The following is a 16764-nucleotide window of genomic DNA, read 5'->3' as shown; positions in this document are numbered from 1 at the left end:
TGGTCACAATAACTCACCAATCTAAGCAATTTTGTGAGTTTTGTTTTTTTTTGTTCAAGAAATAGAACCTTGGACTCTTAATGGTTATACTTGAACGCTTTAACTCAATCTTCTTTTGCGACAGCTAAGTTTAGTACAAAGTTCGATGGATAGTTATTATTACAAAGTGCGACACGGTTTATTACTTTGCGTCAGGAAGTACAAGTGCAAACAATATTACAAATTGCGACAGCACACCTGTACATGGCCACGGGGGTGAAAATGCTCTACATTTGAGCAAATATCGGTTAAATCTTGGATGTCATAAAAACAATAGCCTGTACACAGACGTTGTTTTATTTTTCTTTTCGTTCTTTTCGAAAACATTGGCGAGCGAAGCGTGCGAAGCGAGCGCGCGAGTACGAGCGCGGAGCGCGAGAAAGAATAATAAAGAACGTCTGTAGACATCTTTGGGATAAAAGAGGTTTATTAAGCAAGTCCCTCCCCAACGTCAACGCGTCATCATTATCTTCTCCGCGTTCGCAGTACCAATTAAATTAGACCAATGGAATTGGAGATATAAATTGCTCGTGTAATTGGCTTAAGTATTTTACCATCAAACAACAATGACACTCGGAGTCACGTGTTTGTTGACGCATCTCTTCTTAGACCCTCCTTAGACTGCTTCTACGCCAAAAAAGCCGGCTAAAAGCGGTCGAAAGCTGAACCAAATCGACACATCGGATTCAGTGCCCCGTCAGGGTGTTACAAAACGAAAGTTAGCGTTTCGCAAACAGGAGATCAGCCATGTAGTGTTTGTTCGCCTCGCAGTAATCAGGTTAGAAGCACCCGAGCTGGATTTTCTTTCATTAAAGCTAGCTTTCAAGACAGCGAGAGCGACGATAGACTTTCAAAAAAAGTCCTTCGTCGGCCAAAAAAGGCTCGCTCCGCTCGCCAAGAGGTCGACTTGTAGCAAGTCTAGAGCGACGATGATAGCTTTCGGTTTTAAAAAAACAGAATGTCCGCATCACCTCATGGTTCCGCGGCAAGGTAACGCAACAGCTGAAATGCCAGCTTCTCCTCATTGCTTCAACTTGATCATTGATAATAGTTCTTAATGTGGGACGTTTCCCTCCCTTCCTCCTCGCGCGCCCCTCGCGTTTCTCTCGCACTTAAAACTCCCTTTCCCTTCCCTTTCAAACGCCTGCCACGCAGGCTAGTGATACAACTACAATTCCTACAATTTCGTCTATTTTCTCATTTCCCCACCACTACCCCCCTTGCGCTGGCAGTGAATAAATCCCCCGCGGTTTATATTTTATCACCCGCGCTCGACGGACTTTCAAGAGAAAATAGAGGGTCTGTGAACAGGCTATAAAAACGATAAATAATATGATTTCATGCAGGGTCAAACAAATTTTATGAAATGATTCGCAGTTTGAAACATCTTCCTCTGATGTCTTTGGGTCGATTCAACCAAACACAAGAGACGTGTTATTTCAACTTGACATTACCAAAAATAATCAACGGGATTAAGGGATTGCTCGAAATTTTGGGTCAGGATTACGGGATTGAAGAACGCTATCAGGGATACTCTAAGACATGAGGCCATGGTATTTTTCATACATCAAGGAAACCAAACAAACAGAAATACATTTATTTCTCTCGTATCAAGATTAAACATTTTCCTCGACGCACTGACAAACGAAAGTATCTCTTCATCTCAAGCAGATATAACAAGTACATTATCCATCATAGTACTGACGTTAAATTATGGCAATTCCGGTGGCGGAAATTAGCGTTCAGGAAAATGACGCGCCTAAATTACCACGAATTTCTTATTCGCGTTTATTTTCAATGTCCTATATAATAATAAGGGACGTTTTCTAGTTGACTCTGTCATTTGAAAACCATCGCTCAAAAACTGCTAACTTCATGCTTTGAATATTTATATTTGCCTTGCATCAGCGAGAGTATTTAGTTAAAGGAATGTTAATTTAGTGATGCTTCTTCTTTAGCAGTTAACATTTTAAATACTCTATTTTATAACATTGCGCATGTAATATCCAGGCCTTTTAGGCTGTCTCTTTAGTCCTCCTGGCTATTAATTCGACAGATTAATGAAGAAAGGAGCGGCTGCCATTTGACACCAAGTCTTAAGGACGGTAAACATGCATTATTGCAGGGCAGCAGATGGTAATTATAACATAACCCGCAAACATGAAAAAAATCCATTATGATCTTAGTTTGTAACTATGCCGGCTCTTAGTAAAGTGCAAGCTAATAGAAATTGATCGACATCTTCTTAGCGGAGCTCCACGCGCGCGCGAAGCTAATTAATTAATTAATTAGTTAATTAAAATCATTCTCACGGACCAGTTTTCAACGAGAAGAACACATAGTTTGCGCAAAAAAAGTCAATCAATTACTTTTGAATTTATTCAAAAGAGTGGCTAACTACTAATCCCTCTCTAAACGTGCCTTCAATCTAGGCGAGGGAGTGAGTCTAGTTAGCACTAATTCCAACCCCTAGAGCTATGTTTCCTTGTAAGAGGGTAAACTTAGAGGGGTGTATGTTAAACCAGATTTTAATATGAACATGTTTTGAGGAATTGCTCTTTTTAAAAAGAGAGGTTAATTTTTAACATTCGGTTCCCACGAAGTGGTCGATAATTTATCAAAGAATAAAATTGTTGCACTCCTCAAGGATGCTGCAGCTGACGGGTGCGTAGATTAACAATATTCTTTATTCTTACTGTTTGCCCTTCAGTGGTTTCTGTATTTTTCTGGAATTGCTCATTCTTTGTTCAATTTATTAATAATGAATAAAATAAAACTGACTTTGCAAATAAAATATTTATTTGGGCCTTAGAAATCGTAAAAAATTATCATATCAAGACTGAAGAAACACTGGCCAACCCCGACTCGACATTTAATTCGATCAAAAATAACATATATGTATTATCTCTTTCATTATTACTAAAAACTTTTAAACCAGTTTCCATCCCCCAAAATCAGCTTTAGTGTTTTGTTTTGGAAAAATTCATTTTTCCATATGCTCACTGCATTTATTTTTCTCATCCACTCAAATACCAGCATTGTCATGTCATTGCCAGCTGCAATATGCTTTAAAAATTATATTAGCCTCTTTTAGGTTTTTTATTATTTATTAGTACCGGTTAAAAAACGAGCAGGAGTGTATTATCACGTTTAAAAACTCGAGGCAAAACCGAGCGTTTTCAAACCTGGTAATACACGACAGCGAGTTTTTTGAACGGCCTCAAAATCTCTGATATACATGTAGATCAACTCCTTCTTGCACTAATATTTAGATTTGGGGTTATTAAGGTCTAAAAACTTGTACGTGAAGTTTAGCCGTGTCTTTATCAGATATAAAGACACTCATTAAACATTAATTTCTTTTGTTTTTCCTTATGAATTATTAATGAGTTTTGGAAGCATTGAATTTGATGAGTCCAAAAAGTTGTGCAAAAAGTTATAACTACTGTTTCTTTAAACTGTAAATCACTTTTTTAATTAGCTCTCACTAAAAAGTGAAAAGGAGTGAAAATGAAAAAGTACTTATCAGACAAATGAGATTTTGGAACAGATAAAAAAAAAGATAGACAGCCTGCTTGTCAAAAATAATAATTATTTATCTTACAAAGGACTTTCTCTAAGTTTTGAAGCAGGTGAAAAAACATAATTAATCCCCGACTGAGGAAAATTGTTACTAAGATTCAAATGAACGTTTTTCAAAAACCTAGCCAAACCTACCAACTGCACAGTAGCGAAGGATAAAGCAAAGACTTGAAACTATCATTTCTATCCGCCAGAAGCCTGACTTGGTTCAGAATCAAGAATTCTTATAGAAAGGAAGGCTGGTAATCAAAGCGACCTACAGGCACACTTGTCTAGTACAAGAATTATATATATGACCTCTTCATCTTCAGCGAAACTGAGAAAGCGAAGCCTCTTTCAGTTTCAAAGACAAAAATATAGCTTTCTATGAAACCGAAGAAATTTTCAGCCCATATATTGTAATTGTAACTTGCATTGTATTGTCATCAACTACCACTGAATCGCCGTCAATCAAACTCTCACAATCGTGTGCAAATTTGCTTTAGATGAATTAGACTGATCACTCAACCTATACTGTCATCAAAAGGAGAACTTGGTAAAAGGAAAAGAAAAGCCGAAAGAGGAGAGTGGCGTGGAAATTTTGGCCCCAGCCGTCCACGGATTTCAAGAGAATCCGTCTTGTTCGAGGCACAACACGGCACTCCTTTCGTCATGAACAATACGGACAAATCTTGCTTCTTCTTTGAGTATAACGTTGCAATCTTTGATCAGCTTGAGGACGTTTTTATCACAAATATCATAACGTGTATCCTTAACTGTTTATTCTCCCTCATAACTTGCTTGGGAAACTTTCTTATTCTATTTGCTATTGGAAAAAACCGAGATCTTCATTCGCCATCTTTCATCCTTTTGGGTTGTTTAGCAGCTTCAGATCTACTTGTTGGCTTAATTTGTCAGCCACTGTTCGTGGCCTCTAATATAGCCGAACTTAGAAAAAATTACAATGCCCACTGCACATTAAGAATGCTCCTTCATTTTACTGGTTGGATGACAGCGGGCGTTTCTCTTCTCATTTTAACCGCAGTATTGATTGACCGACTTCTCGCTCTGATCCTGCATTTGCGATACAACACGATTGTCACTGTTCCCCGTGTTTTCCTAATCATTCTTTGTTTTTGGATATTTGCTATAACACTAAATGTCGCAAGGTTTTGGATGTCTAAGAAATGGTATTTCATAGCCATAGCTTTTTTTGTTCTTCCATTTCTTGTCATAACCTTAAGCACCTTGAAAATATTCCAAATTAGTCGAAAACACCAAAGTCAGATAAACGATCAACATGTAGCTGTCAGCCATCTTCAATCCAACGCAGTTAACGCACTCAAGTGCAGAAAATCAGCCGTTACAGTGCTTTATATTTACGGTTTATTCGTCGTTGCCTACCTTCCTTGGCTCCTACTGACGACCGCGGCGTTTTTCATCGGATACCCAAGAGAATTAAAGATTGCTTCTAACTTTGCTCGTACAGCTGTTTTCATCAATTCCTTTTTGAATCCAATTGTGTACTGCTGGAGAAACAGAGAGATACGACGAGCTGTGAAGAATATCTTGAGAAGGGGACGACACTAAGTAAGGTTCAACTTGATTATTCAAGGCTAGCTAACAACTGCATAATCCGAGCGGTTCTTAACTTTGAACCTTTTTGATTTTTTGCCGCATGCTTTTTCCGTATTTATTCGATTAACCGCCCTGGGCGCTTATTAAATTTTTGGACCTTGAGAGTGGGCGCTTATTCGAGGTGGGCGCTTATTAAATTCTCACCATTTTCAGCAAGTGTACTATGTTAATTTTGCAACAATACAATAATTGGTAATAATAAAACGCGAAGATGCAACAAAGCAAGGTTTCTGCAAAATACTCTCAAGAAAACTCCGTCTTCGGGCGTCTCTTATTAGTACTTATTTAAGGTTATTTGGGTGGAAGGGACCAGAAAGGGGGTGGGCGCTTATTTGAGTTTGAGTTTGAGGGGGAGGGAGGTGGGGTGGGGGTGGGCGCTTATTCGAGGCTGGGCGCTTATTAAATTTTTCTGCCTTCAGGATGGGCGCTTATTCGAGGTGGGCGCTAATTCGAGGTTGGGCGCTTATTCGAATAAATACGGTAAACCAAGAAGAAGACAACAAATTCATGTAATAGCTGATTCACGTCTCCCCGTTTTTAAGGTGATGTTACACGGGACATTCGCAAATAACGACGATTAGCGCAACAAAGCGATTCAATGTTGAAACAATACTGCGACCATTCGAAACAATATCGTAACAATGTTGCAACGCTGTATTGCGCTTAAAATCGTCTATGTGGATTGTTCCGTGTAGCATCACCTTTAAGCCAGTTTATAGTCTGTTATTTTAAATCTTAGGGGGGCAATCTGGTACCCAAAGTGTTCACACTATACACAGAAGCAAAATTTAAGTACCGAAAAACAATTTTGTCGTTCCGCAGCCTTTTCGAAGTTAACCATAAAAGCTGTAACTGCAGACCAGTTGGCGCCATCTGTCACTTAACTTTACGCAAAGCATTTTTAGACAGTGAATAAAAGAGGCCATTATAGTGCCAAAAAAAATGAAAAACAAAAACATCATTGCCAGAGTTTCGGCCTCGTAATAAGACAGCCAGACATAATGTCTGGCTGTCTCATTAGAAGCCGAAACTCTGGCAATGATGTTTTAAGAACGAAGTGAATGAGGACCGATTTTGTTTTTAATTTTTTTGACTTCCTAACTGTACAAAGGGAAAAAGGCAGTTTCTTTTTTGGCGGACTTTAGTTCAGGGGATGGAGGTTTTAAAAAAATACAGCAAATCGTGGTCAAAGTGAACAAAAAAGACTGTCCATTTTAATATATAATGAGGCTTTAAAATCCAACTTGATTATATAATGGTTTGCATGTATTGACTAATTAATATGTAAATTTAGCTAGAATAAGTTAAATAAATGTGAAATTTCCTGAGTACGCAAGAATACACTACAAAGTTGACTGGCCACTAGCTAATGAAGCTGGAAGCTTGACTTGTATTGGTAAGAAGACAAATTAGAAGAAAGGATTTTACATTAACGTGCCACTGTCTCTAAACGAATTTTAGGCATCTTTTTCGCGCTCGCTGTTGTCGAGTTATCTCGCCATGAACCAAACAGATAATAAGGGATGTTACTTCTTTGAAGACGACTATACAAAATTCGATGAATCGGATGAAGTCTTCATCACAAATATCGTAACTTGTTTCCTCAATTGCGTATTTTCTCTGTTAACATGTATGGGAAACTTTCTTATTGTATTTGTGATCGGAACACTCCAAGAATTTCATTCGCCGTCTTTCGTCCTTTTGGGTTGCTTGGCGGGCTCGGATCTTCTCGTCGGCCTGATTTGTCAACCAATCCTCGTTGCTCATAAAATAGCCGAACTTAATAAAAACTTTCCTGCTTACTGTACATCGGCTATGCTTAATTCCATCTCAGGCTGGGTTACCGCTGTAGTTTCGTTACTTACTTTAGGCGCAGTGTCGATTGATCGAGTTCTTTGCCTTATTCTTCATTTACGCTACAACACCCTCGTAACTGTTCCTCGTGTATTCAAGACCGTCGCTATAATGTGGATCTTTTCCATTGCATTTGTTATGGTGAGGTTTTGGATGAGCAATGATTCTTGGTATTTCATCGCAATGACGGTCTTCCTCATGCCATTTCTAGTCATAAGCGTGAGCACCTTGAAAATATTTCAGATTGTACGAAGTCACCAACGACAGATTAACGTCCAAACTGAGGCTATCAGGCATCTTCAATCCAACACAGTGAATGTACTCAAGTGTAGAAAATCAGCTGTGACAGTCCTTTATATTTATGGCTTGCTCTTGATTTTCTTCTTGCCCTTCTTTGTAGTGATGATTATTGATGTATATCACGTTGGCTATAAAAGGACAATAAGAATTGCGTATAGCTATGCTGGGACTGCTGTTTTCATTAACTCTTTCTTAAATCCACTTGTTTATTGCTGAAGAAATAGAGAGTTACGACAAGCTGCGAAACGTGCCCTGATAAGAGACTAAGAGTCGGGGGGATTTGAGCCCCGGGATTTGAGCCAATCAGAAACTTGGTACACCATGGCCGCCCTTACATTGTTTTAAAACATCAATATGGCCGCCGTGACGACTTGTAAAAATGCTCAAAACAAATAAAATATGTGCAAAGACTGATGTTAAAGCATAAAAATATACTGTATGTGTTGTGGTTCAATTTTATCCTTGGTTTAAATTTTATTATACTTTGTTTTGGGGTATGATAATATACGATAAAGAGTTTGAAACAAAGGAAAATAAAATTAAACCAACGATAAAATAAAAATAAAAATAATATATCAGCAAGTCCACAACAGCAAACCATCGACTGGTGCCGCCTCTCCCAGTTGTAGACTTGGATCAGTTCAATATAATAATTTGAAGAACATCATAAAACGGTAAACTGGTACTTACAGCAAGGCGATGAAGAAGTAAACTAAAGAATAAAACGAAAAATATACATTCAAACAATTAAACAAATATATACAAAGATAATACATGTTTAAAGAAAAGTTTATTGTAATTTTCCAACCAGACTATCTCCATAATAGTTTCATTTTACTCCAGGTTCTGGCTTTGCAAGCACGTGACAAGACGGCCATATTGATGGTCAGTACTGACAATAAATATTTTTTTTGCGGAATTTACATGAAAGTGGAGTTTATTTCCCAGAGGAGGGAAAGAGATGCCGCTTATGTTCTTGGTTCGCTCTTGACGTACCGCCAACATGGCTACAGTGACGTCACGCGCAAACCAGCAATACCAGAATGCTTTAGGGTTTTATTTATTATATAAAAAATAAAAATGGACCCGTCTGATGTTGTTTAATCATTATCGTGATAACTAAATTTGTGTGAAAAAATGAAAAACCGACAGAAATTCTGGAAAATAACAATGACCTCAGTTGTTGACACAATTTGTATACAAATATTCTTCCCATTCCTTTTTGGATATTTTTTTTCTTGCTGGTTAATATTACATATTTAGTAAATAAATAACAATAAAATAACTACCGCCACTCAAAAGGGTTCTTAAATTAATACAAAGATGAAAAATCTTTCATAAAAAAATTCTGAAGCTGACAATCGGGGTTTCGATGCATGAGAAAAGTTGAGTTAAATACAGCCAACGCATTTTTAAAACAATATTTATTTAAGGTCCGCTGGTGCCAGTTAATGTTTATTACTTACTTCCTTTCCATTTTAAATCTCTTTATGTGTAGATCTACCAAAAAAATGATCTAAAATGCGAAAACAGTAGCCATATGTTGTTGTAACAGGGGTATTGGTGATTTAAAAGAATTATAAATTATTTTAAAAAATTTAAAAGCTACTTGAATCTGTTTTTTCTGTCAGAAGTCTGACTTAATTTAAAAAACAACATTGGTATCAATTACACTGTCTTCGAACTCGCGTGACAATTTTCTGCCTAATGCACAACAATTAAGGGATAACTTGTTTGACCTTCTTAAAAACTATCGGGTATTATTTTCAGCGCCTCAGCCTAATAGCATTCAAAGCCTACTTGTTCAGTCGGCATGATTTACCGACCTTGAAAGGAAAAAATACGTGTAAGCTTGTCGTTTTTCTTTTTCTTAGTAAGCTCTTCTGTCGATTTTCATCGACAGCATCTGTTGCTATTGTTTGGGGGCCTTTTCAGTTGAATCATCTCCGGTAGCCCTCAAAAAGTGTCAATCGTCCAAGGAGATTTGAAACGTGTTCACTCTGGTACGAACTGGAGCATCTTGCCTGTGCCTGCCTAAAGGACAGTACACTTTCCTCGCTATGAACACAACTGGAAAAACCTGTTTCTTCTTTGAAGGAAGGCAAGTTATTTTCGACAAATCACAGGAAGTTTTCATCGCAAATATTGTAACTTGTATCCTTAATTTTCTACTTTCTCTAATGACATTTGGGGGAAATTTTCTCATCGTATTTGCTATTGGAAAAACCCAAGATCTTCATTCGCCATCTTTTGTCCTTTTGGGTTGCCTAGCAGTCTCAGATCTTCTTGTTGGCCTGATATGCCAACCATTGTTTGTGGCACATAAAATAGCCGAATTCAAGGAGAGCTTTGATGCGTTTTGTACGTTGAAAATGCTTCAGTCTCTGTCAAATTGGATAACAGCTGGCGTTTCTTTTTTCAACCTAGCAGCAATCTCCATCGATCGACTCCTCGCTTTAACTCTTCATTTACGATACAACACAATTGTCACCGTTCCACGCGTATTGCAGTCCAGTTTTTTTATCTGGATCTTGATGATCGCAGTGAATGCTCTAAGGATTTGGATGGGCAATAAATGGTACAGCATTCCCATTGTCATGGGTTGCCTAACATTTCTTGTTACAACAACCAGTATCTTCAGAATATTTCAAATTGTTCGACGACATCAACGCCAGATAAACGACCAAACAGTGGCTGTCAGTCATCTTCGAGCCAACACAGTGAACAAGCGTAGAAAGTCAGCTGTGACAGTACTTTATATTTACGGATTGTTCATAATATTCTACCTTCCTTTCATGGTTCCATTAGTTATGGAGGTAATAATTGGATTTACAAGAACAGTAAGGATTACATATGACTACGCTGTAACTGCTATTTTCATCAACTCTTGCTTGAATCCGCTTGTGTACTGTTGGAGAATCAGTGAGATAAGGCGAGCTGTGAAAAACATCTTGAAGAAAGAGTAAAAATATATACCATGAAATAAGCACCTCGAGAACAGATTCTTTCTGGTCAATTATCTTGTTCAAAATTTATCTCAGCCCTTTTGTTCATAAAAAGTTTGAGGTCAGCGTTCCTTACGAACCAATTTGTTGTTATCCCTGAGCGAACGCAGACATATTTCGGTGCGTCGATCCCCTGGAGGAGAGACTCCTCATAGAAAATGGGTGGGGATGCTCGTCGTCTCGCTTAGGGATATAAATTTCGGATTATGGTCTCACTTAGGGTGTTCTGGGCAAAACGCCATCATATTTAGCCGTGAAGGTCTCGTTTAGGGTTGCACGCGAAAACAACATAAAAATATATATTTGATATGTATATTTTTAATGCGTTTTATTTACTCTATTCATATCATCCTAGTTTTCTCATTTGTCTGTCTTTTAACATGGGCTCTTTTGGGGGTCAAAAAAAGCTTAGGCCACGCCCAGATCGGTCTCCTTTAGGGGTTTAATTCAAAATTTCCGACGAGCATCCCCACCCCTCTCATATATGCGGAGTTCCCCCCCCGGGTCGATCCTCGTCGCGGTAATCGGAAATACGTCTGCGTTCCCAGGTTAGAGTTTGAGGCTAGTCGTTTACTGTTGATCATATTCGGATTAATTTAAACCATTGTTTTCGACAATTCTAACAAAACAGTAACAGCAGCAGCAACAATTTGATGTCTGAGCCCGCAGTTAGCTACCTTACAACTAACCGAGGTGGGGCAATAAATAATAATAATAATAATTATTATTATTATTATTATTATAATATTTATTGCTGGTTTGGCGCAAATCAAAATATTAATATGATTAAATGCGCCTTGCATTTATATCTTACCTACATACATACTATAAAATGTACAAGCAGAATTATATAACATAGTCCTAAATTAAGTAAAAGTTTAAACAACCTGATAAGAGACATAAAATTACATTTTAAAATGAAAATTCTTATAAAATATAAATTAAAATTAAGAACTAAATCTAACACTAAAAAACACGAGTAACCATGCTAAAAAAGGTTCTAGGTGTCACAAGCAAATGCTTTCTTGAACAAGTACGTCTTAATTGCTTCTTTGAAAAGATCAGAACCTCTAATTGCTCTTACTGGTGAAATAAAAGAAAGAAATTAACACACATAAAAAAAACTTTCAAGTAAAAATAGGAAATGATCTCTAAAAGCAATGCACAACAGGTATGTTTTACGAAGACCCTGGCTACTGCCCTGCAACCTCGTTCCAGGGCCTCTCTAAGCTCTCTTTTGCGTCCCTTACAACAAGTTTGGTCTCTTGGCCGACTTGATTTTCACTGAGGTAGCTTGCCATCCTAGCTACCGGTGGTTAAAGCGGTTTTCCTCAAATGAAGATCATAAGTACCCAATCAACCCAACCGATCAAAACAAGCCCACAGTAGTCAGTACAAGATGACGTTAATTGTTGTAACAGAAAAAAGATATTTTTCTTACATGACAGTTTTAATTTATGTTTCCTGCATTGGTCTGCTACGTGAGGTTCTCAGCTGCCTTTAATAAAACGACCTAACCATCTAGTAACAATACCTACTTTAATATCAGGGGAAAAGATCAGATAACCATTTTAGCTTGAAGTTAGCAGGTGATACCACGCGTAACTCTCAGGACAGCTAATCTTTGTGGTTTATGTAAACAAAAAGCACATGTTTGATTAAAATACATCATGCCAAAGTAAACAACACTTCTACTCTGTCAGGATCGGAATTGGTTGCAATTTAAATAATGTATATATTTAGTGCAAAATTGCTTTCATTTTGAAACGAATTTTCCCGTTTGTTGAATAGTGCAAGGCTTCGAGCTGATTTTTCCACCCTCTTCGTAAGTTTACTTAACAATACACTTCACTCATCATGAACAAAACAGAAAAAACTTGTTTCTTTTTTGAAGACATCTACCTTAACTTCGATGAGGCGGAGGGAGTCTTCGTCACAAACATTGTAACGTGCGTTCTCAATAGCATTTTTTCTCCAGTAACATGCTTGGGAAACTTTCTGATTGTGTTTGCGATTGCCAAAACCCAAGATCTTCATTCGCCGCCTTTTATTCTCCTGGGCTGCCTCGCAACTTCAGATCTTCTTGTAGGTCTGCTATGTCAACCAATTTTCGTGGCATGTAAAATTACAGAGCTTAAAAAGAATTTTAAGATGTACTGTACATTGAAAATGCTCCTGAATACCTTGGCTTGGATAGCGATTGGGTCCTCTTGTCTTACGCTGGCCGCAGTATTCGTTGATCGAGTTCTCTGCCTCACTCTTCATTTAAAATACAACGCAACTGTAACTGTTTCTCGCATTTTTAAAATGACGTCCGTTCTGTGGATCTTTGTTATAACATTTGCTTTGGTGAGGTTTTGGGTGAGCAGTGCCTGGAATTTCATTGCGATAGCCGTCTCCGTCCTTACATTTCTTGTAATAGCCATCAGCACCTTGAAAATATTTCAAATTGCCCGAAGGCACGAACGACAAATTAATGTTCAAGCTTTAGCTCTCAGCCATCTTCAAACCAACACATTGAATGCATTTAAGTGTAAAAAATCAACTGTGACAATACTTTATATTTTCGGCTTGTTGCTACTATTCTGTCTTCCTTACTTTATAGTGTCGATCATAGACATTATCTTTGGATACACCACAAAAGTAAATGTTTCCTATAGTTATGCTATAACAGCTGTTTTTATGAACTCGTTAATAAATCCGTTTGTGTACTGCTGGAGACTTAAGGGGGTACGACAATCAGTGAAGAATATCCTGAGAAGAGAAAGACACTGAAGATCAGATAAACACTAGACATGAAAAAAGAGGCAGCGTAGCCGAGCGGTTAGAGCCGGCGCTGATCTTGCAATTCGCAATTATTTATTTATTGTGCTGTAACCATGGTTTGACCATGGTCAGCCATGAGCGTTAAACGGAGAACCAAAAATCAATTAAAGATTTTCCTCTTTTCTTATCTCCTTGAAAAAGAAAACAATGCATTTCTCTCTGTTTTCCCCACAATAGTTTTTCGTATACTCGACAGTTAAAACTCTTAACTCAATCCCGGAGACTATATCATTTGTTGCAGATAAAACATGGAACAACTCAATGCCAGCTTTTCACTAACCCTGTTGGAGCAGTGGCGGATCAAGGGGATGGGCCCCAAGGACCCGGCCCCCCCTTATTTTTAGACCAAACTGAGGCCGAAAGGGACGATAAAAATTTTTTTGAGACCGCCCCCCCCCCCCCCCCCCCCTCCTCCTCCTTTCTGAATGTACGGATCCGCCTCTGTGGAGCAAACCGCGTTACATAGCTACTTTTTTAAAGCCGGGTAAACGACACGCTAGGGCAGTCCAACTCTCGTATAATGTCTCCGCCCACCAAATTTTCCGTTAATTTATAAAACCTGACATATTTTCCTTCTTCACCAAATTTGTTCAATAGATATTGAGCGCTGTGCCAATCAAATGGAAAAGAACGATGATGTTATCTGTTAAATGATTACGTCATAAGCTTACAATCAGATTTCGAATGATATCTTCCTAATGTATATATTTTTCCACAAACTCACCTCTTTAGAATGACAAAATAGTTTTTCCCCTTGCTTTTCTTTTTACATAGTAAACTGAAGAAAGGAAACATTGCCGAGGTTTAAGGAATATGTTCACAGTTTTACTTCCCTCGCATAACATCAAGGGAGAAAATAGGCAGGCACTGGTTATAAGGGGAAGTATTGGGCACTAGTTACAAATTCATGCATTTCAAAACAACATAATGTAAAGGAAGCATTAGCACGTTATAATGGTGAACAGTTGTTTCATTGGAAAAAAGTGTAAATTTGGCAAATTTCTGGACCCAACTCATCTAGTAATAATGGGAGACATGTTTAAGAACGAGCTAAGCATAATCTGGTTTTTATGCTGGCTTGCAGCATAAAAGAGCTGTCTCACGAAATTTATGAAACTCAAACTGCGAAAACTGCCACCAAATTGAACGAAACATAAAAATAACCGTTCAGAACGTTAGAAAAAGATATAAATATCACAACAAATACACTAAAAAAGAGAATAGGTTAAAGAACATTGAAACGAATGGCAATTTTGGTTTTTGCAAAGCGGTTAGCCTAAAAGGTTTTTAGAGTTCAGAATTATTTGTTGAGAGGCATATTTGTTTGACACGCAGCTGTAATTTTGTCATTCATAAGTAATTTCTCCAGTTCCAAGGCGAACAAGGACGCGTAATTGGCATTATTAACATCAAGATGAGCTGGGTAGCCGTGACACAACTCCTTTAGGACTCATAGCTCAAATTCTCTCTCTGCAAATCGTCATTCAAAAAGAAGAAGAAGAGAAAAAACTCAAAAAGTCGGTCTTCCTAAGTCTACTGTGAAACTGCCACCGATCTTTCTTTCTTAACGTCTAATGGTACAATATATTCAGAACAGCAGCTTTTGAACTTCTAACTTCCTTTTATGATTTTCTACCTTAATTGATAAAGATGACTGAGAATAGATTAAACTTGGAATCACATCACGAATGTCAACGTTTGGATGGATGTTTTTCACTCAATATTAATTTGGTCTTTAAAAACCTGAAATAATATGGTGTCCATCTTATAGGAATGCTTAACATTGTAAAACTGCATTGTCATTGAGCTGTAATATTGAAACATTGGTTATGATAAAGGTATTCGCGTGTAGTCTCATCTTCTGAATTAAAAACAAATGCCCTTTTCACAGGCATAAATTAAAATCTGATGATCGCTGGAAAGTTTCCGAAGCTACACTAAATACTCGCCTACCATTTATATGCCTTAACTATAGTGCCAAACATTTACATCGTTGCAGCAAATATTGGTGCTAGAAGTATTCGTCATTTTAAGTATGTTTACGTGTGATCAATATTTTTGCGATTCAGGACAACCAATCGTAATTGTCAGTGTGAGCGTAAAGAAGTAGTCCATTATTTATGCTATGACGTAAGTATAAAACTGGCAATTAGTTTTGTCACGAACGTGCCTTAAAAAAGTGCGATGTTGTATATTAGGGAAACTTTGAAGTGTGTTTGATTAGTTGAATCGATCTACGTACTAAGTTTTTTCTCACTCGTAACCTGAGCTTGAGTTGGCATATGAGAATCAGATGACAAGAAAACCAATGAAAAAAATTATCAGTGCAATCCGAACGCTGACTCCATGAAAAGCGACTAGATAAAAGAAGACTGGTTTCAGTTCATCTGGCTCTGAGAACGGCTTTCTGACAGCACGCTTTGTTCGCCATGAACAATACAGAAGAAGACTGTTTCTTCTTTGAAGATCAGCTTCACTTTGATAGCACGGAAGAAGTCTTCATTACAAATATTGTAACATGTATCCTCAACTCTTTTTTTTCTTTGCTTACATGTATAGGAAACTTAATTGTTGTATTTGTGATTGGAAAAACCCGAGATCTTCATTCACCATCGTTCATCCTTTTGGGTTGTCTTGCGGTTTCAGATCTTCTTGTCGGCCTTTTATGTCAACCATTCTTTGTGGCACATAAAATAGCTGAACTTAAGGAGAATTTCGCAGTGTTCTGTACATTGAAAGTGCTTCAGTCTCTATCAGCTTGGATAACAGCTGGCGTTTCTTTGTTCATCTTAGCTGCAGTGTTAATTGACCGACTTCTGGCACTAACTCTTCATCTACGATACAACACGATTGTCACCGTTCCTCGCGTATTTCAAACAACTATTGCTTTGTGGATCTTTGCTACAGTGACCGTTTTACCAAGGTTTTGGATGGCTAGCAAATGGCATTTTATCCCGATAGCATTAGGCGTTCTTATATTCTTTGTCATCGTGATAAGTGTCTGGAAAATATTTCGAATTGTTCGAAAACACCAACAGCAATTAAAGGGCCAAACTATAGCTGTCAGCCATCTTCCAGCCAACACAGTGAACATACTCAAGTGCAGAAAATCAGCTGTGACAGTGCTTTATATCTACGGTTTGCTCTTAATTTTTTATCTTCCTTTAATGGCACTGTTGGTGATGGAGAAATTTGTCGGATATACGAGAACAGTAAGGATTGTCTATGAGTATGCTGCAACTGCTGTTTTCATCAACTCTTGTTTGAATCCAGTTGTGTACTGTTGGAGAATCGGTGAGATACGACGTTCTGTGAAAAAGTTTTTAAGGAGATCACCAAGAGAATAACATGTCTGCTTAATCTACAAAGCTGATAGATATGAAAGTCAAACTATACGCGCTTTATTTGTTAGGAAGTCCTTTCAAAGTTGGGTTAATTAAAAGGCTAGCTGAGCGGGCACAATACACGATTTTAATGTCTTTTGCGTTTTAACAGAGAAGAATTGTAAAAAGTTTGACTGGGATTGAGAACTGACAAGAAT

At 37.8% G+C, this 16764-nt stretch overlaps 3 protein-coding genes across 3 annotated transcripts; all 3 read left to right on the top strand.

Moving 5' to 3' along the window:
- Positions 1-4242: 4242 nt before the first annotated feature.
- LOC140923421 (melanocortin receptor 5-like) lies at positions 4243-5371 on the top strand. The gene has a single exon (XM_073373515.1). It carries the CDS (start codon positions 4273-4275, stop codon positions 5188-5190), a length of 918 nt encoding a protein of 305 aa, XP_073229616.1. The 5' UTR covers positions 4243-4272; the 3' UTR covers positions 5191-5371.
- A 4054-nt stretch (positions 5372-9425) lies between these two features.
- Positions 9426-10379, top strand: LOC140922964 (melanocyte-stimulating hormone receptor-like). Its single transcript, XM_073373010.1, has one exon. It carries the CDS (start codon positions 9453-9455, stop codon positions 10356-10358), a length of 906 nt encoding a protein of 301 aa, XP_073229111.1. The 5' UTR covers positions 9426-9452; the 3' UTR covers positions 10359-10379.
- A 5066-nt stretch (positions 10380-15445) lies between these two features.
- LOC140922520 (melanocyte-stimulating hormone receptor-like) lies at positions 15446-16570 on the top strand. The gene has a single exon (XM_073372499.1). The coding sequence runs from the start codon at positions 15653-15655 to the stop codon at positions 16568-16570; it is 918 nt and encodes a 305-aa protein (XP_073228600.1). The 5' UTR covers positions 15446-15652.
- Positions 16571-16764: the final 194 nt, after the last annotated feature.

This window comes from Porites lutea, chromosome 13, assembly GCF_958299795.1.
Source record: "Porites lutea chromosome 13, jaPorLute2.1, whole genome shotgun sequence".
Classification (NCBI taxonomy): Eukaryota; Metazoa; Cnidaria; class Anthozoa; order Scleractinia; family Poritidae; genus Porites; species Porites lutea.
The sequence above is the reverse complement of the archived record's forward strand: the minus strand, read 5'-3'. Positions and strand labels throughout refer to the sequence as shown.